We start from the raw sequence: 24,596 nt of genomic DNA on the forward strand, positions 1-24,596 counted from the left end.
GGCCTGTCTGCCAATTCAAAATCGCTTTCCACTTCATAATCTGTATATATAGAGCCGGGGTGGCGCAGCAGGTAGAGTGCTGTACTGCAGGCAACTGAAGCTGACTGTATATCTGTAGGTCAGCGGTTCAAATCTCATCACCAGCTCAAAGTTGATTCAGCCTTCCATCCTTCCAAGGTGGGTAAAATGAGAACCCGGATTGTGGGGGCAATAGCCTAGCTCTGTTAAAAAAGTGCTATTGCTAACATGTTGTAAGCCGCCCTGAGTTTAAGGAGAAGGGCGGCATAAAAATCGAATAAACAAACAAACAAACAAATAAATAAATAAATAAATAAATGGGCTGAACGGGAGTACAGTATACACAACAGTCACAAGTATGGAAAATGGTCATAAGTCACTTTTTTTCAGTGCTGCAGTAACTTAAAATAGTCACTAAACAAATGACTGTAAATCAAGGACCACCTATGCCAGTGGTTCTCAACCTGGGGCTCGGGACCTCTTTGGGAGTCGAATGACCACTTCACAGGGGTCGCCTCTAAGACCATGGGAAAAGACAAATTTCCCACAGTGTTAGGAACTAAAGCTTCTATTCTGTCGCCTTGGAACGTATTTTTACAATCCAACCAATCAGGCGTTTACAGTGGGAGTGTCCTTCTGACCTTCTTGCCAATCAGCTAAAAGCTCTGTTGAGGGAATTGGCGCTGGACTTATGGTTGGGGGTCACCACAACACGAGGAACTATATTAAGGGGTCGTGTCATTAGAACGGTTGAGAACCACTGACCTATGCAAAAAAAAAAAAAGTACTTATCTTAAACCTACATCCCTGATGAGACAAAGTGCATCTCGGTATTAAGGTGGGCTCGGCCAGCGAGGCTGCAGTTGCCCACCCTCTTCTTGAAGGCCAGCGGGAAAACTTTCTTGAAGGCCTTCCGAAAATTAGTGCCCATGAAGGCGTAGACGATGGGGTTGAGGGCGGAATTGGCATAGGACATGCAGTGAGCGAAAATCTTCACCTTGTAAGTATAGTAATTGTGCTGAAAGCCGGAGTCAAAGGCTTGAAAGAGGATCAGGAATTGCACCGGACCCCAGCAGATGGTGAAGAGAGCAATGATAATGGCCACCATACGAGAGATCTTGGCTCGCAGAGCTTCAGAGAATTCTGCCAGCTGCTGTACCTGTATTGGAGCACAGAAAGGAGGAGGAAGAAGAGGTTTGTTTATTTGTTTGCTTGTTTTGTCCAATACACAATAATACACAATGAGGGTTTTAGAGGATATAATCAAGTAGAATGTATTAAGGAGCCGGGGTGGAGCAGCAGGTAGGGTGCTGTACTGCAGGCCACTGAAGCTGACTTGTAGCTCTGAAGGTCAGCGGTTCAAATCTCATCACCGGCTCAAGGTTGACTCAGCCTTCCATCCTTCCGAGGTGGGTAAAATGAGGACCTGGATTGTGGGGGCAATAGCCTGGCTCTGTTAAAAAGTACTATTGCTAACATGTTGTAAGCCGCCCTGAGTCTAAGGAGAAGAGCAGCATAAAAAAATCAAATAAATAAATAAATAAATAAAGGAGAAAATAAAGGAGTGAGAGAATAGCAGAAAAAGATATAGGAATAGAAGAGAAGGCATATGAGATATAGGAGAGACAATAGGACAGGGGACGGTAGGCACTCTGGTGCACTTATGTACGCCCCTTACTGACCTCTTAGGAATTTGGTGAGGTCACCCGTGGATAGTCTAAGGGTAAAGTATTGAGGGTTAGGGGATGATACTACAGAGTCCAGTAGTGAATTCCATGCTTCGACAACTCGATTACTAAAGTCGTATTTTTTACAGTCAAGTTTGGAGCGGTTAATATTAAGCTTGTATCTATTGTGTGCTCTTGTGTTGTTGTGGTTGAAGCTGAAGGTTACCCCAATGAAAAGGAAGGAAGGGAGTATTGTGAATGGTCCACGTCTGGCTCAGCTGGTCATGGATTTCAAGGACCAGGAGACAGATGAGTACAGGCATTGCAGGCCAGTGTTCTTTGTCAGAGCTGCACTTTCGGAAGATAGACAGCCCAACCAGCCAGCCACAGACCAATATACATAGAAACATAAAAACTATCGAACCGGTCTGAACCAGTATTAACCCATCTCCTTGAACTGCATTGTCTGCCGATTAGTTTCCAGACGCAATTCAAAGTGTTGGTTATGACCTATAAAGCCCTACATGGCTTAGGACCAGATTACGTCCGGGACCACCTTCTGCTGTATGAATCCCAGCGTCCGGTCAGGTCACTCGGCCTTCTCTGGGTCCTGTGAACTAGGCAATGTCATTTGGCAGGGCCCAGGGGAAGAGCCTTCTCTGTGGGGGGCCCAGCTCTCTGGAATCAGCTCCCCCCAGAGATACACACTGCCCCCACCCTCCTTGCCTTCCTACTTATACCGTCAGGCCTGGGGCCATTAGACCCTAGCCCCCTGGCCGACGAGAGTAGTATGTTTTGCTGTGTGAATGGAAATGAATGGTTTTAAATCTTATTAGAGTTTTTAAAAGTTTTTTGGTATATTAATTGGATTTTTAGATATGTATATGGTATGTTGTTTTTGACATATTGTGAGCCGCCCTGAGTCCTCGGAGGGGGGCGGCATACAAATCCAATAAATAAATAAATAATAAATCTCTGATTCAACTCTTGGTTAGGGTTGACGCTTCTGTTTCCGGTCATTCCCCCCTTTCTTTCTTTCTTTCTTTCTTTCTTTCTTTCTTTCTTTCTTTCTTTCTTTCTTCATTCATTCATTTATGTATTTATATATTTATATATTTATTTATTATTATTATTTATTTATTATTATTTATATTTATTTATATTTATTTATTTATTTATATTTATTTATATTTATTTGTTTATATTTATTTATATTTACTTATATTGATTGATTTATATTGATTTATTTATATTGATTTATTTATATTGATTGATTGATTGATTGATTGGATTTGTATGCCGCCCCTCTCCGGAGACTCGGGGCGGCTAACAGCAACAATAAAGCAGTGTACATCTTGTATCCTTTCTTCCCACCTCGCACCGCAGTTTATGGCAAGATACCATCAAAGCAAAGCAGACCTGAAATGGTATGATGGCAGATTTGATACGTCCACCATTATCAAACTATCTCATTGAGTGACGGACCCCACCTGGTACGAATGGGATCGGCGATCCGTTAGGACTTTTTAATGGGTTCTGGAGGCCGGCCCAGCCGTCTGTGCGCCCACCATGTGTGTGCGTGCCCCTGCGTGAGATTTTGCTTCGGTGCATGAGCCTGAAGCAAAATCTCACGCGAGGACGGTTGCGTGGGCGAGATTTTGGCACTCTGCGCATGTGCAGAAGCAACAAAGGGGCAAAAATTGCCGAAATCTCATGACATCGCTTTGGGTGCATGCGCACAAGTGAAATCTCACACGGGGGCATGTGCACATGTGTCAGGCCCACACCGGTCTTGGGGTCCCATACCAGTAGGAAAAAGTAAGTGGAGCCCTTCGCTGATCTCATCCTTTAAAAAAATTAAAATTAAAATTATCTTTCCTCTTACATCCAGTTTATCCCAGATACAACATACAACTTATACAGGGGGTGGACCGAAAAATGGAAACACCTTGCAGCTCTTCGGTGGAATCCAGATTTGTGAAGCTCCCTTGGAACAGTTTTTGTGAAAACTGGGTTCTGTACGTGTCTATTGAGCTCTGCAGTGATTTTAGGAGCTGCGGTCTTGCGATCCGCTCTAACAATTCACTTTAGAGTCCGACCGGTCTCTCTCAGACAACTTCGACTTTCGACTAGACCTGTGCTTGACTGAAGACGTTTTCCCTTCTCTTTCAAAAGCAGTCATTACTTTTGAGACATGACCTCTTGGAACGCCAAACATTCGGGCACTTTCTGTTACACTAGCGCCTGCCATTCGAGCACCAACAATTTGGCCTCTTTGAAAGTCTGAGAAGTCTGCCATTTCTAGAAGGTTTCAAGTTTCAAGTTTTATTGGATTTATATGCCACCCTTCTCCGAAAACTTGGGGCAGCTAACAGCAATCATAGACAATATACAATAATAATCCAATACTAAAAGCAAATTAAAACCCCTTAATATAGAAAATCAAACACACATACAAACATACTATGCATAACCAAGGTTATAACCAAGTTCCTTAAATTTCTGTAAAAAAAAAAGGTAGTTTAAAAAAACATATCAAATAACAGAATTATAAAAACAAACATTAAAATATGTCAAGTTTTGATTGATTTGAACATGTTCAAGCATTACGATGCCAAAAAGTCAAGTGTTTCCATTTTTTGGTCCACCCCCTGTAAGTACCTGGTAATGGTTATCTGATGCTGGTGCCACGGTGGGGTGTCCCATCTGGTAAAGCATAGCACTGTAGCAGAGGAGGATGGTCAATAAAGGGAGGAGGTAAACCGCTAGAAAGTTGTAGAGGATGAAGGCTCTCTCATGGTACACGGAAGGAAAGGACTCGCTGCAGAAGGTTTGCGGACCGAACCAGTAGCCCTCGATCAGCCGGTTGTAAATCAGCACTGGGATGGAGACAAGGAAGGAGCCTGTGAAGGGAAAGACCCAGGATCAGGACTGGCCTCTCTATCTCACCTCCTGTTGTGGAAGCCTTTTATTTGCCCACTAGACTCAGTAGTCGGTTGCTACCGGTACAGTAGGGGACGGCGAACTGGTAGCGGTTGCCAGATTGTGCAATTTGCGTACGGCTGCTACAGTGCCAGTCCTATGGGCGCCACCATCTTTTTTCTTCAGTTTTTCTTATTTTTGCTTTGTGCACATGCGCAGGAGCAAAATTTATTTATTTATTTATTTATCTGTCTAGCTATCTAGCTATCTAGCTATCTATCTAAAATAAATAAAATAAATAAAATAAATGAAATAAACAAAATAAATAAAATAAATAAAATAAATAAAATAAATAAAATAAATAAAATAAAATAAAATAAAATAATCCTTGGCTAGTTTAAGATGCATGCATTTCAACTCGTGGAATATCCCAGCCAGCATGGGGTCCTAATAGCAATAGCACTTAGATTTACGTACGGCTTCACAGTGCTTTGCTGCCCTCTCTAAATGGTTTACAGTGTCAGCATATTGCCCAGAAGTGGGTTCCTATCGGTGTGGTCCAGTGCGCCGTTCCGGCAATGGCCTGCTGATTGCACAATTTTGGCATCTGTCTTTGCCGGTCCGTGCGCGCCGCCATTTCCCCCCTAATTTTTAGCAATTTTCAGCTCTCTGAGCATGTGCAGAAGAAAATTCGTCCCTTTGCGCATGCACAGAAGCATGTTCGCGCTGAGGATGCACGTGCGCATGAAATGTCATGATGTGCACACAGCCCACCAGTAGGAAAAGGTCAGAGGAAGCCACCCCTGGTATTGCCCCCAACAATCGGTCTTCATTTTACTGACCTTGGAAGTATGAAAGGCTGAGTCAGCCTTCAGCTGGACAAGGACAAACTCCTGGCAGTGGGAATGCAGAATTAGCCTGCAGTACGGTGGTACCTCTTCTTACGAACTTAATTTGTTCCGTTCCATAGAAAAATTTGTAAGAAGAAGCAATTTTTCCCATAGGAATCAATGTAAAAGCAAATAATGAGTGCGATTGGGGAAACCACAGGGAGGTTGGAGGCCCTGTTTCCTCCCAGGAGATTCCTAGAGAGGCCTCACAGAGGCTTCTCCCCACATTTTCCAGCCCTGTTTCCTCCCAGGAGATTCCTAGAGAGGCCTCACAGAGGCTTCTCCACACATTTTCCAGCCCTGTTTCCTCCCAGGAGATTCCTAGAGAGGCCCCATGTAGGCTTCTCTCCACCTTTTCCAACCCTATTTCCTCCCAGGAGATTCCTAGAGAGGCCCCACAGAGGCTTCTCCCTGCCTTTTCCAGCCCTGTTTCCTCCCAGGAGATTCCAAGAGAGACCCCACGGGGGCTTCTCCCCACCTTTTCCAGCCCTGTTTCCTCCCAGGAGATTCCTAGAGAGGCTCCATGGAGGCTTCTCCCCACATTTTCCGGCCCTGTTTCCTCCCAGGAGATTCCTAGAGAGGCCCCACAGAGGCTTCTCTTCACCTTTCCCAGCCCTGTTTCCTCCCAGGAGATTCCTATAGAGGCCCCACAGAGGCTTCTCCCTGTCTTTTCTGGTTACAGTTTCGAAGGCTTGGGTTTGTAAGTGGAAAATGGTTCTTGAGAAGAGGCAAAAAAATATTGAACCACCCGGTTCTTATCTAGAAAAGTTTATAAGTAGAGGTGTTTGTAGGTTCCACTGTACTTCATTCTAACCACACTATCACCACAGGTCTTGTCAAGGTTGTGAAAAACTGATGTATAAATAACACAGGTGAAGACAAAAAGTCATCAGCAAAGGTAATACTGTATGTGTGTTTTATGGAGTTTGATGTGCTGATTCAAAAAATATGCTTCATTTTGCTCTATAACAAAGTTTCTGAGATAGAAGCATTTTTATTATTACATTATTTCTATATTTTCAATGTATGTGGTAATTACTGTTTTCTTATGTATGTGGTAATTACTGTTTCCTATACCTTATATAACAATGCTGCTCCATGGAAACTATACCTGCTACAGAAAATCTAGATACATTTTTGAAATGAGAACAAAAAATTTATTCAGAAAAGTACAAGGTCAAATGCGATGATTACAAAAAATATTTTTTTTGTAGACCTGTGTAATTATATGCCATTGATTCTTAAGTTTAAAAAAAGGATTTTATTGCTTGCTTAAACTTAGCAGCTAAAACAATAATTGCTGAAAATTGGAAAACATTATGTAATCCAACAAATGAGAAGTGGATTAACAAGACTTCTTGAATTGCCATGTTAGAAGAGGTTTGTGTATAAAATTAGAAGCAGGGTTGTCTGCAAGGTGGTAGACAAGAAAGTCAAGATGGTGGCCATAACTATTCAGTCAAAGCCCCGCCCCCTTTTCGCACATGCCCAGAAAGAAGGCAGGGCTTCAGTCACATGGTTGCAAATACAACCTTGAATTGCAAGCTGTATAGTGAAACGTTGGAAGCAGGAACCACAATTCTGCCAGTTTTCAATTGGGAGGACTTTACGTATCATTTGAATGGTAGTGGAGCTATCATTGGCAATAAGTATGATGCATGGCAAACACGGAAGGTATTTATTTATTTTTTCTCAAAATCTTTACTTTAAAAAATATGTTTTTGCCCAGGTAAAGGATGTTCAGTTATTGGATCATGTTTGTGAATAATTCTAACTGACTCTGGAGACTTCCAGGGATGGATTCATCCCGATTCGGACAGGTTCACCTGAACCTTTAGTGACCCACTGGTGAAATCATGATAATGTCACCAACGTAGTTCGATTGGTGCTGGTCCGTGGAGCCACCATATTTTACAAAAAAACTCAATTTCTTTTCAATTTGAACGGGTCCAAAGACGGGCTACAAGAATGGTGGAAGGTCTTAAGCATAAAACGTATCAGGAAAGACTTAATGAACTCAATCTGTATAGTCTGGAGGACAGAAGGAAAAGGGGGGACATGATCGAAACATTTAAATATGTTAAAGGGTTAAATAGGGTTCAGGAGGGAAGTGTTTTTAATAGGAAAGTGAACACAAGAACAAGGGGACACAATCTGAAGTTAGTTGGGGGAAAGATCAAAGGCAACATGAGAAAATATTATTTTACTGAAAGAGTAGTAGATCCTTGGAACAAACTTCCAGCAGACGTGGTTGGTAAATCCACAGTAACTGAATTTAAACATGCCTGGGATAAACATATATCCATTGTAAGATAAAATACAGGAAATAGTATAAGGGCAGACTAGATGGACCATGAGGTCTTTTTCTGCCGTCAGTCTTCTATGTTTCTAATTTTTTTTCTGCACATGCACAGAAGCCAGGTTTCCGGCATTTTGCATGCAGTCGCCATCTTGTTTTCAGCATTTTTATTTTTAAAAAATATTTTTTATTTTTTCCACTGTGCATGCACACAGACGTCCATATAGCACAGCCACACGGCGCAGGACGATGCGAAGCGGCAGCGAGGTAAGTTGGAACCCACCCCTGGGCTGCCCATTACTCACCAACCCAAATGCTGATGCTGACGGTTACGGCAACCCGTGGCGTGCGCCGTCTCAGGGATCGAAGTGGAAAGACCGTCACATACCACCGGTCCACACTCATGGCCGTCAGCGTGACGCAGGTTGCTTGCACCGAGACCTATGGGGCCAAATCAAGGGATTTGAGAAACAAAACAAAATTCACAGGTACAACTTTATTTACTCAATACTATACTTAGGTGGTACCTTGATCAATACTATACTTGATCAATACTATTCAATGCTATATTTAGGTGGTACCTTGATCAATACTATACTTGATCAATACTGTTCAATACTATACTTAGGTGGTACCTTGATCAATACTATACTTGATCAATACTGTTCAATACTATACTTAGGTGGTACCTTGATCAATACTATACTTGATCAATACTAATCAATACTATACTTAGGTGGTACCTTGATCAATGCTATACTTGATCAATACTATTCAATACTATACTTAGGTGGTACCTTGATCAATACTATACTTGATCAATACTATTCAATACTATACTTAGGTGGTACCTTGATCAATACTATACTTGATCAATACTATTCAATACTATACTTAGGTGGTACCTTGATCAATACTATACTTGATCAATACTATTCAATACTATACTTAGGTGGTACCTAAGAGGGATCTTGGAGTTCTAGTGGACAACCATTTACCAGTAAATAGGAGCCAGCAGTGTGCAGCAGCTGCCAAAAAAGCCAACACAGTTCTAAGCTGCATAAACAGAGGGATAGAATCAAGATCACGTGAAGTTTTTATAACACTTTATAAGGTCTTGGTAAGGCCACACTTGGAATACTGCATCTAGTTCCGGTTGCCACAATGTAAAAATTTGTTGTGCCTCACAGTGCTTCTCAAATAGTGGGGCGGTCCCTCCTGGGGGAGCACGTAGTGATGCCAAGGGAAGTGTGCGACCCCAGAGACGTGCTTATTTTTTGCCGCAGAGAGTAGGGTATTTTTCCACCGAACAATAGCACACAGCACAGAGCTGGAGATATGAAGGGCAGATAAAAAACCCTTAAGAGACACCATGGAAAAATATTGAAGAGGGATAAAAAGAAAGGAGGAGAGAGACGGAGATAATGAAACAAACGTCTCCCAAAAGCTAAGACAAAATATGATGAAGCGTATGTAATAATAATAATTAATAATAATTTATTGGATTTGTATGCCGCCCCTCTCCGTAGACTCGGGGCGGCTAACAACAATGATAAAAACAGCATGTGACAATCCAATAATAAAACAACTAAAAACCCTTATTATAAAACCAAACATACACACAAACATACCATGCATAACTTGTAATGGCCTAGGGGGAAGGAATATTTGTTTGTTTGTTTGTTTGTTTGTTTGTTTATTTATTTTCCTGTATTTTATCTTACAATGTTTATCCCAGGCATGTTTAAATTCAGTTACTGTGGATTTACCAACCATGTCTGCTGGAAGTTTGTCCCAAGGATCTACTACTTGAGTTTTTTCAGTGACAATGTGCCAAATATTGCAAACATTTGGGGGAGCGTGAAATGTTTACTTCTTCCTGGGGGAGAGGGTAACAGAAAATAATTGAGAAACACTGCTCTAGAAAGAGTACAAAGAAAAGTACAGCAACAAAGAGCAACAAAGACGATTAAGTATAAAAGCTAGAACATATAAAGAATGGTTGTTGGAATTGGGTATGTATAATTTAATTAAAGGAAGACTAGGGGTGACATGATAGTGGTGTTCCGATATCTCAGGGGCTCTCACAAAGAGGGAGTCAAGCACCTGAGGACAGGATAAGAACCAATGGATGAAAAGTAATCAAGGAGAGAAGCAACTTATAATTAAGGAGAACAATTAATCAGTGGAACAGCTTGCCTCCAGAAGTTGTGAATGTTCCAACACTGGAAGTTTTTAAGAAGACTTGCACATGAAACTAGCTATATAAATTACTACCGTGTTTCCCCGATAGTAAGGCAGTGTCTTACTTTCTTTTTACCCCCAAAAGCCCCACTATGTCTTACTTTCGGGGTATGCCTCTCCGCTCGCCAAGTGGCGGTCGCCAAGCGCCCCCCTGACGGCGTTCGGCGGCTTCCGAAGCGACGCTGGGCGAAAGAGGGCGGCCAGCAGCGGCGGAAGGTGAGAGGTGCCTCTTCGCGCGCTCGATCTGCCGGAGAGCCGGAGAAGGAGGCACCTCTCGCCTTCTGCTGCTGGCCGCCCGCCCTCTTTCGCCCAGCGCCGCTTGAAAGGACCCCCCCCTTGGCTTCTGCTGGGGGTGGGGGTGGGGGTCCGGACGCCCCCTTCTCCGGCTCTCCGGCATATCGAAGAGCGGAGCGGGGAGAGCCGCTTGGCAGAGTGCTTGCAGGCGGCGAGGGGGGGGGACGACGGCGGCGGGGGGGACGTATGTCGAGGTTCTACTGTCTCTTCATACCGTGTTTCCCCGAAAGTAAGACATATGTCTTACTTTCGGGGTATGGCTTATATTAGCTGACCCCCCTGAAACCCCCCATATGTCTTACAATCGGGGGGGTCTTACTATCGGGGAAACACGGTAATAACGTAACATACAACTATCCCTCAATATACACACCCACTGCCATAACAGCGTAATCAAATAATATGTCGTTAAACTACATACGCCTGCTATAGAAACATAGAAGATTGACGGTAGAAAAAGACCTCATGGTCCATCTAGTCTGCCCTTATACTATTTCCTGTATTTTATCTTACAGTGGATATATGTTTATCCCAGGCATGTTTAAATTCAGTTACTGTGGATTTACCAACCATGTCTGCTGGAAGTTTGTTCCAAGGATCTACTACTCTTTCAGTAAAATAATATTTTCTCATGTTGCTTTTGATCTTTCCCCCAACTAACTTCAGATTGTGTCCCCTTGTTCTTGTGTTCACTTTCCTATTAAAAACACTTCCCTCCTGAACCTTATTTAACCCTTTAACATATTTAAATGTTTCGATCATGTCCCCCCTTTTCCTTCTGTCCTCCAGACCATACTGATTGAGTTCATTAAGTCTTTCCTGATACCTTTTATGCTTAAGACCTTCCACCATTCTTGTAGCCCATCTTTGGACCCGTTCAATTTTGTCAATATCTTTTTGTAGGTGAGGTCTCCAGAACTGAACACAGTATTCCAAATGTGGTCTCAGCAGCATTCTATATAGCGGGATCATAATCTCCCTCTTCCTGCTTGTTATACCTCTAGCTATGCAGCCAAGCATCCCACTTGCTTTCCCTACTACCTGACTGCACTGTTCACCCATTTTGAGACTGTCAGAAATCACTACCCCTAAATCCTTCTCTTCTGAAGTTTTTGCTAACACAGAACTGCCAATGCAATACTCAGATTGAGGATTCCTTTTCCCCAAGTGCATTATTTTACATTTGTAAACATTAAACTGCAGTTTCCATTGCTTTGACCATTTATCTAGTAAAGCTAAATCATTTACCATATTACAGACCCCTCCACGAATATCAACCCTGTTGCACACTTTAGAGTCATTGGCAAATAGGCAAACCTTCCGCTATGTCACTCACAAACATATTAAAAAGAATAGGACCCAGAACAGACCCTTGTGGCACACCGCTGGTAACCTGTCTCTGCTCAGAATACTCGCCATTAACAATAACTCTCTGATGTCTTTGCTTCAGCCAGCTTGAAAATTGCAGGTACCACCCCTTTCCCTTTCCCCACCCAAATCCCATCCTAACTTACCTAACCATACTACTATATCTCTAAGCAAATCTATAGATATGGAACCATAAAACATTAAATATTAAGTATAACAAGAAAATGCACAGCCTTCTCTGTGGTAGCCCCGGCCCTCTGGAACCTACTCCCCCCAGAGATTAGAATTGCCCCACCCTCCTTGCCTTTTGTAAGCTACTTAAAACCCACCTCTGTCGCCAGGCATGGGGGAATTAAGACTTCTTCTCCCCCTAGGCCGTTACGACTGTATACATGGTATGTTTGTAGGTATGTTTGGTTTTTATATATTAAGGGGTTTTAATTTGCTTTTAGTATTGGATTTTATTGTATATTGTTCATGATTGTTGTTAGCCGCCCCGAGTTTTCGGAGAGGGGCGGCATATAAATCCAATAAAACTTGAAACTTGAAACTTGAATGTTTAGAATTGTTAGAGAATAAGCTATATATCTTATGTTGAAACATGTCTATTGTTCTGTATCCCCCTTATTTTCTGTATCCCTATTTCCCTCCCTCTTTTTTCTTTTCTTAAAAAACCAATAAACTATATTTAAAAAAAAGAAAAGAAAAGAAACTAGCTAGAAATCCCTGTAGAGAAAAAAAAAAAGACCCGAAGAGTGAAGTTTCCAAATTCAGACATTGCTCACCTGTTGGATGTAGTTGACAAATTTACACAGGAACTCTCCAAAGATCCAGCCCGGAAGTGGATACAGCATTGCAGTGAAGGGAACGCAACACACCAGAAAAATGATGTCGGTGGTAGCCAGGTTGGCTGTTGAAGGAAGAACAGAGGCTGATGGTCTTTAAACAGGGATGAAATTTGCCTTTGTCTCTCCCTTTATCAAGCTGGCTTAGAACCAAGCGTGCATTCAAATGAAGATCGGAATAGATAAAAGACCCTAATGAGAACCTCTGGGAGGTGGACACGTTAGGGATGTGTTAATTTCCATAAGAATATTAAAAGTGGGAAAAGGAGGGGGAAGGTGGCACAGTGGTTAGAGTGCAGTACTGCAGGCTACTTTGGGTGATTGCCGGCTGCCTGCAATTTGGCAGTTCAAATCTCACTAGGCTCAAGGTGGACTCAGCCTTCCATCCTTCCAAAGTGGGTAAAATTAGGACCAAAATTTTGGAGGAAATAGGCTGATTCTGTAAGCTGCTTAGAGAGGGCTGTAAAGCACTGTGAAGTGGTATATTATCCTGAAATTCTCAATTTGGTTCTTTATTTTTCTGTACACTTATAAACTGCTATCTCTCTCTCTCTCTCTCTCTCTCTCTCTCTCTCTCTCTCTCTCTCTATCTATCTATCTATCTATCTATCTATCTATCTATCTGTTGTGGTTAGCTCTGGCCCAGCTCCTGCCCCAAGGACTGTGGATGTGGGGGAGACATCCACATGCTGCAGGCCTGTTTTGCCCCCGGTGGAATCTGCTGATGAAGGCTCCTCTGACCAAGAAGACATGCGTGACAGGAAGGAGGAGAGTGTGGCAGACAGCTCAGAAGGAGATCAATTATCTAGCTCCTCCTTGGATTCGGAACAAGAGTTAATGATACAGCCACGCATGCGGAGAGTGATGCATAGGCAACAACAACTGGGAGATTATTATCAAAGAAAATGAGGCCACCTATGGTTGGGTGGGGTCTGTGGTAATTAGTGAGGCTGCTATAAATAGCAGCCTGTGGGTTTGGCCATTGTGGAGGATTATCTGATCGTTGTGTTTCATGCCTGCCTTGCTGACTTTGACCTTGATGTGTTGCTTTTCCCCTGCTTTGAAACTAAACCAGAGCAAAGTGTGTTTCACTTTGTGAAAGAAGAAGGACTGTGAATTGCCTCACAGCTGCAAGTTAAGTATCACAGAACTGATAAGGGACTTGTACCAATTACCAGTTTGTTTGGAGAGGAGTGCTCTTTGCTATACAAAAAGAGGGCTTAGTTTAAGTGAATTTTTGTTATAAAGAACATTGTTTTGAATTTTCAAACGTGTGTGTCTGAAATTTGTACCTGTGAATTTTCGGGAGGATTCTACCAGAGAGCTCGACAGAACGCTATCTATCTATCTATCTATCTATCTATCTATCTATCTATCTATCTATCTATCTATCTATCTATCTATCTATCTATCATCTCTCTCTCTCTCTATCTATCTATCTATCGATCTATCTACCTACCTACCTACCTTGATCATTAAGCAATGCAGTCATGAAGAGAGTTATCATGTGACCAGATCTGATTTTATGACCATTTTTATTGTGGTCATTAACTGAATCATGCAATTGCTGAAAGAATCACATGGCTATTAAGCAAATAATAGCTTCCCCAATTGATTCTGCAGGTCAGAAACAGAGAAGTTGCAAATTGTGATCATGTGATCATAGGACACTGCAATTGTCATAAATACAAACCTATTGCCAAGCATCCAAACTGCAAACAACTGACTATAAGGCTGCTGCCACAATCATAGCTTTGAGTATGGTTTGTACGTCGCTTTCTCTGAGGCTGTTGTAAGTTCGAAGCGAAACAAATGATTGTAAGAAATACTTATAGTGCTAAAGTCCTTATGTAATACTAACAAGCAGCATGCAACATGACTGATTAAATGGTTAATTTTTAAGTGCCTGATATTAATTTAACCGTTTAATGTTACTTACTTGCAATATTTAGAAATCTCCCATGAATATACTAATGGGAGGATGAAAAGGCATGATTATGATTATTTTAGCTCACATTTCTTCAAACTGTGCCCTCCGGATTCTTTGTGCTACAACTTCCATGTCTATACTTTTAAGGAAGCTAATAAACTTCCTATTACATTGAATCTATCTCAATTAGTTGTTGGCCCCAGTTTAAAAGCATCACCTCCATTACCCCCCTCCCCCATCTGAATGCCTCCAGGTTGTCTTACCAATGTAGTAGTTGGTCACTGTCCTCATTGGCTTGTGTCTGATGATGACGTAGATTACCAGAGAGTTGCCCAATAGCCCAACTAACATCAGAATGGCAAAGAAGAGTGGGACCAGCCAGGCATCTATCAAATATGGGGGAGTGGGTGGCCCCGAGCCATTAGCACACAACTCTGCAGTGCAGGTGGAATTGTTCAGAAAGAAGTGGGACTTGTTGAAATCAGAGATGGGTGCTTCCTCTACCATGTTCTTCTTTATTTTCCCAGCTGAACCATGGACTTTTCAGCTTTGTTTGTTCCCAGAACAGCTCATCTGCTTGCAAAAAGGGTGATGAATCTACTCAAATCTGGACCTTGCTGCTTGAGAGAGAATAGAAATATCCAATGGCAGACAACTTCAGCACTTTGGACAGTTCCCGCTGGTGAAGAAGTTGCTCTAGCAGCACTTTTGCAAGAGTATAGAGATGGTAACAAAATAAACTGGTCCCCTTGTCTTCTCCAACTTATCCAGAGCAAAAAGTCCTAATTGTTGGGTAGTTCCAGACACCAGAACCAAATTGCCTTTTCTTAGACTAAAATCTCCCCTCCTTGAATGTTAAATTTGTTTTTTGGGGGGGGAAGCCTAAAATAAATTATTCTGGTTTAAGAATATCTTAGGAGACTTATGTCCTAGTCATTCTTCCTCTGTGGTCAATTCATAGAGTCCAAAATCTACACTGTCCCAGAAACTTCACAACATGCAGATACAACTCAGAAAAATGTTATAGCAGCTCACTTTTTTTGAAATTGCAGGCAGCTTTGTCATGCTCTTAAGATCCCAAGGAGGTCCAAAGCCAGGTAAGAAATAAAACATTTATGTTCCCCTGTATCAAGGGATTCTGAGATTCTGGATTTCTCTAAGCTCCTGGATGATTGGCAGAACAAAACGACTTCATCAGAAGGTTGTCTGGCTCCTAGTTGCACCAGGTATGTGACGGAGAGGATCAAATCCAAGCAGAACAATTCTTGTCCAGGTGAAAAGCTGAGAGATTCTTCCCCTGTCTCTATGCGATGGCGCAACTTGCCTGGGGTGGCACCTTCTTTGCCAATGTCTTAAGAAGAATGACTTTCCTTCTGAGCAAGCTTTTCAGATGAGTTCTGGAGCAGCAAGCGAGCCAGCAGATGAAAGAGGTGGGGCATAAAATGCAGGTGGTGGGAGAGAGCAGAGATTCTGAATGGAAGATGAAATAGCTTTGTGTAAGGCTCAGTTGCTGCTATAGTAAACTGTGATGTTCCGTGCATCTGTTGACAACTTTTAAAAAAACCCTTTTTATTTCTCGGAGACATAGAATCATAGAAGATTGACGGCAGAAAAAGACCTCCAGGTCCATCTAGTCTGCCCTTTTCTAGAGTCTTATAGAAGTGATCTGTTTGTCTCACATGCTTCCTTCTGTTGCGAGCTGCTGAGGTTTCAGCAGGCGCCTTTGATCCCCGATAGAGAAACATAGAAACATAGAAGACTGACGGCAGAAAAAGACCTCATGGTCCATCTAGTCTGCCCTTATGCTATTTCCTGTATTTTATCTTAGGATGGATATATGTTTATCCCAGGCATGTTTAAATTCAGTTACTGTGGATTTGCCAACCATGTCTGCTGGAAGTTTGTTCCAAGCATCTACTAATCTTTCACTAAAATAATATTTTCTCATGTTGCTTCTGATCTTTCCCCCAACTAACCTCAGATTGTGCTCCCTTGTTCTTGTGTTCACTTTCCTATTAAAAACACTTCCCTCCTGAACCTTATTTAACCCTTTAACATATTTAAATGTTTCGATCATGTCCCCCCTTTTCCTTCTGTCCTCCAGACTATACAGATTGAGTTCATTAAGTCTTTCCTGATACATTTTATGCTTAAGACCTTCCACCATTCTTGTAGCCTGTCTTTGGACCCGTTCAATTTTATCAACATCTTTTTGTAGGTGAGGTCTCCAGAACTGAATGCAGTATTCCAAATGTGGCCTCACTAGCGCTCTATACAGCAGGATCACAACCCCCCTCTTCCTGCTTGTTATACCTCTAGCTATGCAGCCAAGCATCCTACTTGCTTTTCCTACCGCCCGAGTGGGTATCCTTTGCCTTGATTGGAAAATGCCTTGACCAATCGATGCCCGAATTTCCCATCTTAATCCACTTCATTCTTCAAACGAACTGTGCCCCGAAAGGTCTCTGGGATCAAAGGAAAAGCAGCTTCGGGGGGGAGAGATCCCATCCTTACAGCTGCTACACCACTGGCAGCCACCGGAAGTCTCCATTAGATAGAAATTTAACACCCAACACATCTGGATAGCGCCATTAAGAAGGGCGATTTCTGGCCATGTTAGCACAACATTAATAGAGTGAGGGACCTTGGACTTTTTCTAATCCCATCCCCTACTTCAAGCAGGAACATGACCACTAGCAGGTTGCTACCGGTACAGGCCAAACCGTAGTGCCAGTAGCAAAAATAGAGCTGCATCTGTGTTTCTGGTGCATGTGCGCATCTGAGCACGATCATGCTTCTGCGCATGCGCAGGAAGCAAAATCTCGCAAGGAGGATGTGCGCGCATTGGTTTTTTGCTCCTACGTATGTATGGAAGCAAAAAAAAATCATAAAAATCTCACCCATGCGCAAGTGCCCTAGTGAGATTTTGCTCAGATGCGCGCTTGCACCAGAGATACAGAGCTGCGCGTGGTGCATACCAGCAGCAGCAGTAAGTAGGAACCAGTAATGGGCAGCCAATTTTTTTTCTGCCACACTGTGGGTGTGGCTTATTTTGTGGGTGTGGCTTAATGATCATGTGACTGGGTAGGAGTGGCTTGAACGATCATCATCTTTCACATGAGCTGTTAAGTCCTCGACACCTTCCCAGTGTCGCTCGCTGGGGTGACAATTTATAGATTTTTTTATAGATTTATAGATTTATTGGATTTATATGCCGCCCCTCTCCAGAGACTCGGGGCGGCTAACAACAATAATAAAACAGTATACAAAATAATCCAATAGTAAAAAACGATTAAAAACCAAACATACATACAGACATACCATGCATAAAATTGTGAAGGCCTAGGGGGAAAGAGTATCTCAGTTCCCCCATACCTGACAGCAGAGGTGGGTTTTAAGTAGCTTACGAAAGGCAAGGAGGGTGGGGGCAATTCTAATCTCTGGGGGGAGTTGGTTCCAGAGGGCCGGGGCCGCCACAGAGAAGGCTCTTCCCCTGGGTCCCGCCAAGCGGCATTGTTTAGTTGACAGGACCCGGAGAAGACCCACTCTGTGGGACCTAACTGGTCGCTGGGATTCGTGTTTGCTTTGTGTTTCCCGCGGTCTTCTTCCTCAGGCTGGGTAGCTAGGCGAATGGGTGCTGCCAGAAGCATAAATGCTGCCAGCGCCGCTTCCACCCACGCCTTCTGCTTACACCTCAGGTGGAAGGTGGCTGCGTGAGGCTGGAGGGGAGCCGGGCAGGAGAGAGGGAAGCTTGTCTGAAGCCAGGAAGAAGGAAAGAGGAGAAAAGCAAGGAGCGCAGATGCAGCAGCAGCAGCAGCAGCAGGGAAAAAGAGAGCCAAGTCAAGACCAGGAAGTGACAGCCGCCGATCAGCTGGAGCTGCGCATGCATCTTCATTTCCGCCGGTGGAACTGCCTTCCACCCCGTCCTGCCTCCTGCCCACCCCTGGAAGGAACCCCTGCCTGAGCATGACCATGGGGATGCTGCAACAGTCATAAGTGTGAAAAAAGCAACCACACATCACTTTTTTCAGTGTAGTTGTAACTTTGAACAGTCCCTAAATGAACTGTTGTAAGTCGAGGACTACCTGTATTTTAAAGTTTGCTCTACCTTTTCTGTTTGCAATTCCTGGCAGTCTAATGAGAGTGGGAGGGGGGCACCTAGGGCCAGTTTACCCCTCCTGTTCTCAGTGGAAATCTTTCTCTCTTGGCTCTTATTATTTATTCCTCATTTCCTTTGCATTCAAGTCATGCTCATCGCCATAACCGGTTTCCTCAGAAACAGGCATTGGTCCTAAGCAGCTGCGCTCTGAAGTGCCACCTGGGGTCCTGCCCTGCTTAGCTTTTCCTCCGAGGGGCATTGTCCTAATGGAAGCCTTCTCCGAGCACCAATCAGCCTCCTTTTCTTTCCCTCTTTTAAAAAAAGGAACTAGAAAATCAAAGGCAAAGCCACCACTAAAAGGTTTTGCTTCGCCTCCAGCTCTGCTAACGCTCCAGTCAGGAGCCGCAACATTTACAGTAGAGAAGCCTCATCTCAAAGCACTTTTATGGCTTATTTTTCCCCAGAAGTTTGTCCTCCATGTAGACTTCGGAGGCTGCAATTGGTCCAGAATGCAGCCACTCTAGTTGTTGTGGGTGTGCCCAGGGACACGCCTGTCACACCAATGCAGCTCGCCTAAAGATGGAGTAACACTGCATTTTGCACCTGTGAAGTCTCCGAACAGTCTTCAAGGGTAGCCCCATGTAGAACGCATTGCAGTAGTCAAGATGAGAGGTGATGAGGGCGTGAGTGACTGTGTGGAGCACCTCCTGGTTAATAATAATAGTAATAATAATAATAATAGTAATAATAATAATAATAATAATAATAATAATAATAATAATAATAATAATAATAGGCACAGATGATCCACTGGAACTTGTGCTGGAACTACCATTTACCAGTGGCAAAGAACTGGTGGGATCATAAGCCCGAAAAAGTGGTCGAAAATGAGCAAGCAAAACTACTGTGGGACTTCTGACTTCAGACTGACCGAATTCTGAAGCATAACACACCAGACATCCTGATCATGGAGAAAAAGAAAGTATGGATCATCGACATCGCAATCCCAGGAGACAGCAGAATTGAGGAGAAGCAGCTAGAGAAATTAGTGAAATACGAAGATCTAAAAATTGAGCTGCAACGACTCTGGCATAAGCCCGTGAAAGTGGTCCCAGTGGTACTTGGCACGCTGGGCGCAGTGCCAAAGGATCTCAGGGGACACTTGAAAACCATCGGAATTGACAAAATCTCCATCTGTCAATTGCAAAAGGCCGTTTTACTGGGATCGGCACACATAATTCACCGCTACATCACGCAGTCTTAGGTGCTTGGGAAGTGCCCGACTGGTGATGAAATACGAAATCCAGCATAGTGATCTCGTTTGCTGTATTGTACTGACATAATAATAATAGTAATAATAGTAATAATAGTAATAGTAATAATAATAATAATAATAATTTATTAGATTTGTATGCCGCCCCTCTCCGCAGACTTAAGGTAGCCGCAACTGATGGACAAGTCAAATCTGTGCGAAAGTCCCCCTAGCCACAGCTGAGAGGTCTTGCTCTAGCCTCAGCTGTGGATCTAGGAGGACATCCAAGTTGCGAGCCCTATCCGAGGGGGAAATCGCTTCTCCCCTCCAAGACCAAAGACGGAAAGATGGAAATGTCTTTAGCAGGAAGAACCCACAGCCATTCAGTCTTTTCCGGGTTGAGTTTTAACCTGTTAACCCCCATCTGGACCCTTAAGGCTTCGAGACACTGGCACTTAACTTCCACTGCGTCACTGAACTGACATGGGGTGGAGCAGTAATGGGCAGCCAAAATTTTTACTGCCACACTGTGGGTGTGGCTTATTTTGTGGGTGTGGCTTAATGGTCATGTGATTGGGTAGGACTGCTTACCGGCCATGTGATCAGGTGGGAGTGGCTTGAACAATCATCATTCACATGAGCTGTTAAGTCCTCGACTTACAACCTTACCAGTGTCGCTCGCTGAGGTGACAATTTGCTTCCTGTTTCCTGCGCTCTCCTTCCTGGGTCACACATCCCCATATCAGAATGGGTAGCTAGGCGAATGGATGCTGCCAGAAGCATAAATGCTGCCAGTGCCGCTTCCACCCACACCTTCTGCTTGAACCTCAGGCGGGAGGTGGTCGCGGGAGGCTGGAGGGGATCCGGGCAGGAGAGAGGGAAGCTCCTCTGAGGCCAGGAAGGAGGAAAGAGTAAAAAAGCAAGGAGCGCAGACGCAGCAGCAGCAGCAGGGGGGGAAAGCCGAGACCAGTAATCCAGGAAGTGACCACCGCCGATCAACTGCAGCTGCGCACACAGCTTCATTTTCACCGGTGGAACTCTGTTCCACCCCGTCCCGCCTGCTGCCTTCCCCTGGGGTGGAGATATACAGCTGAGTATCATCAGCTTATTGCTGGTAACTAACCCCATGTCATCGGATGATCTCACCCAGATGTTTCATGTAGATGTCTCACTAAATTGTACCAGGAAACTTTTTTCTGAGAGGAGGTTCTTTACAGCTTGAAATGCCTTGTCTTTGAACAGTCCCTAAATGAATTGTTGTAAGTTGAGGACTACCTGTATTTTAAAGCTTGCTCTACCTTTTCTATTTGCAATTCCTGGCAGTCTAATGGGCATGGGAGGGGGGCACCTAGGGCCAGTTTACCCCTCCTGTCTCAGTGGAAATCTTTCTCTCTTGGCTCTTATTATTTATTCCTCATTTTCTTTGCAATTCAAGTTATGCTCATCGCCATAACCGGTTTCTTCAGAAACAGGCATTGGTCATAAGCAGCTGCGCTCTGAAGTGCCCACCTGGGGTCCTGCCCTGATTAGCTTTTACTCCAGGGACTCTGTGGGAGGTTTTATATAATGGAAGCCTTATCAAAGTACGAATCAGTATTCTTTTTTTCAACCCTGCAGATGCAAGAATAAAGACCATTTCGGCATCGTTGGGGGAAGAGCGTCCAGCATGGGCTTGTTCCCCGCTAGGAGCCCTAATAAGGGCTGGTGGTCAGTGACCAGCTCAAAATGCCTACCTGGACGGGGAGTCACTGCTCACAGTCACTCATGCCCTCATCACCTCGAGGTTCGACTAGTGTAACACTCTCTACATGGGGCTACGTCTGAAGAGTGTTCGGAAACTTCAGATCGTGAAGAATGCAGCTGCGAGAGCAATCATGGGCTTTCCCAGATATGCCCATGTCACACCAACACTCCACAGTCTGCATTGGTTGCCGATCAGTTTCCGGTCACAATTCAAAGTGTTGGTTATGACCTATAAAGCCCTTCATGGCATGAGACCAGAATATTTCCGGGACCGGCTTCTGCTGCACGAATCCCAGCGACCAATTAGGTCCCACAGAGGTGGCCTTCTCCAGGTCCCGTCGACGAAACAATGTCGTCTGGTGGGACCTAGGGGAAGAGCCTTCTCTGTGGCGGCCCCGACCCTCTGGAACCAGCTCCCCCCGGAGATTAGGATTGCCCCCACCCTCCTTGCCTTTCGCAAACTCCTCAAAACCCACCTCTATCGTCAGGCATGGGGGAATTGAGACTTCTCTCCCAGGCTTATATAGTTTAATGTATGGTATGTTTGTGTTGTATGTTTTAAAATAATGGGCTTTTAGATATTTTTTAAATATTAGATTTGTTTATTGTACACCGTTTTACCCTCCCCAGAGGCCTTTAGAAGCCAGAAACAGCCCATTTCCCAGCTTCTGGTGGGCCTGGTGGGCCTGTTTTCCACCCTCCCTAGGTTCCAGAGGCTTCCTTGAAGCCTGAGGAGGGCAGAAACGCCCTCCTCCATCCCCCTGGAGGCCCTCAGGAAGCCAAAAATGCCCTCCCAGAGCCTTTGTGTAAGCCAAAAATTAGCTGGCTGGCAGGCACAAGCATGCTGGAGCTGTGCTAGGGCATACTTCACCAGAAGAGCCCTTCACTCCTCCACTCGAAACAGAATACCCTATGAAAGCAGACTATCAATCCTGGGTCTAGAAAGCTTAGAACTACGGCGCCTAAAACACGATCTAAGTATTGCCCACAAGATCATATGCTGCAACGTTCTACCTGTCAATGACTATTTCAGCTTCAATCGCAACAACACAAGAGCACGCAACAGATTCAAACTTAATATTAACCGCTCCAAACTTGACTGTAAAAAATATGACTTCAGCAACTGAGTTGTCGAAGCATGGAGCTCATTACTTGACTCAGTAGTGTCAACCCCTAACCCCCAACATTTTTCCCTTAGACTATCCACGATTGACCTCTCCAGGTTCCTTAGAGGTCAGTAAGGGGCATGCATAAGTGCACCAGTGTGCCTTCCGTCCCCTGTCCAATTGTCTCTCCTTCTCTCATTTATCTTTTCTTCCTTTCAAATATGTTCACCTATGCTTTTATATCTTTTCTTCTATTCTTTTCTTTACTTATATTATTACATATCTTCCTCTTCAATGTGTATTATGTATTGGACAAACTAAATAAAAAAATAAACGGCTCAAATGCCGGCAAATATGCCTCTGTGTGCAACTGGTGGTACCCGTGCCATAGGTTCACCATCACTGCCTTAACCCCACAATGGTCCCGGAACACGTCTTTCTTCCTGTTATCTGTAAGATTCATCAAATCTTTATCTCACAGGAAACAATCTTGCCATTTTGACTACAGTTCATATCCTACATGGCTCTATTAATAAATTGGAACTTGGAAGAACGCCAAAGTTTAGACTCTGATTTATTTCTTGGATGTTAATTGGGATGCTGACCCAATATATACTGGAATAAACGCTGCTGTTCAATCCCCGAGCCTTATTGTTCGCCAGTAACAAGGCCACCAAGTAGGAAATGAATGCGTGAGATCAATACAAGAGAAAAAACATCTTGAGTGATTATGAAACCAAGTGAAAGGTGGAAAATGGGATAGATTTCGGTGATGAGAGCCTGACTTTGAGGAGTGGAATTGATAAACGTCCTTCAGTGAAGTGAAGGCACAGATGAAATTAGAAATGAAAGTACTGAAATAAGTGGTTGTGGATGCAGAACGACACCAGAATCCATAACTGGATGATAATTGTATGTTATACTCTTGTAAAAGAGGGCTGTGAAAATATTTATATTCTGGACATAAACTTCTTCAACTCCTATCCTCAAAGCAACACTACAGAGCACTGCACACCAGAACAACTAGACACAAGAAGTTTTTTCCAAACGCCATCACTCTGCTAAACAAATAATTCCCTCAACACTGTCGAACTGTTTACTTAGTCTGCACTAATATTTCTACTAGTTTTTCCTCATCATTCCTATTAGAGACATCTCTAATCTTCTCATCGTTCTGATCACCCATCTACTCCCACTAATGAATGTATGACTGTAACTTTGTTGCTTGTATCTTTGCAATTTAATATTGACGGGTTCATAATATGATTTGATTGCTTATTTGTATCCAGACTATCATTAAGTGTTTTACCTTATGATTCTTGATGAACTTATCTTTTCTTTTATGCACACTGAGAGCATGTGCACCAAGACAAGTTCCCTGTGTGTCCAATCACACTTTACCAATAAAATTCTGTTCTGTTCCATTCTATTCCATTCCATTCTATTCTATTCTAAAGACAGGCTACAAGAATGGTGGAAGGTCTTAAGCATAAAACGTATCAGGAAAGACTTAATGAACTCAATCTGTATAGTCTGGAGGACAGAAGGGAAAGGGGGGACATGATCGAAACATTTAAATATGTTAAAGGGTTAAATAAGGTCCAGGAGGGAAGTGTTTTTAATAGGAAAGTGAACACAAGAACAAGGGGACACAATCTGAAGTTAGTTGGGGGAAAGATCAAAAAGCAACATAAGAAAATATTATTTTACTGAAAGAGTAGTAGATCCTTGGAACAAACATCCAGCAAACGTGGTAGATAAATCCACAGTAACTGAATTTAAACATGCCTGGAATAAACATATATCCATCCTAAGATAAACTACAGGAAATAGTATAAGGGCAGACTAGATGGACCATTAGGTCTTTTTCTGCTGTCAGACTTCTATGTTTCTATTCTACTTGATGATTATGAAAGAAG

General features: G+C 43.4%; 1 protein-coding gene across 1 annotated transcript; it reads right to left on the reverse strand.

Moving 5' to 3' along the window:
- Positions 1 to 817: 817 nt before the first annotated feature.
- KISS1R (KISS1 receptor) lies at positions 818 to 14,984 on the reverse strand. Its single transcript, XM_070736937.1, has 5 exons — positions 14,741 to 14,984; positions 12,488 to 12,612; positions 8,102 to 8,237; positions 4,347 to 4,588; positions 818 to 1,177 (listed from the first exon to the last, which is right to left on the reverse strand). Exons 1-5 carry the CDS (start codon positions 14,982 to 14,984, stop codon positions 818 to 820), a joined length of 1,107 nt encoding a protein of 368 aa, XP_070593038.1.
- Positions 14,985 to 24,596: the final 9,612 nt, after the last annotated feature.

Source organism: Erythrolamprus reginae, chromosome 1, assembly GCF_031021105.1.
Source record: "Erythrolamprus reginae isolate rEryReg1 chromosome 1, rEryReg1.hap1, whole genome shotgun sequence".
NCBI lineage: Eukaryota > Metazoa > Chordata > Lepidosauria > Squamata > Dipsadidae > Erythrolamprus > Erythrolamprus reginae.

Bases quoted from the DNA above. Each gene is read 5' to 3' on its own strand.
- KISS1R (XM_070736937.1), bottom strand. From the start codon at position 14,984: ATGGTAGAGGAAGCACCCATCTCTGATTTCAACAAGTCCCACTTCTTT. The intron at 4,589-8,101 runs GTGAGTAATGGG...TTCCCTTCACAG, and splicing joins CAGCATCAGCATTTGGGTTG to GCTCCTTCCTTGTCTCCATC. The intron at 1,178-4,346 runs GTACTTACAGGG...GCTCCAATACAG, and splicing joins CATCAGATAACCATTACCAG to GTACAGCAGCTGGCAGAATT.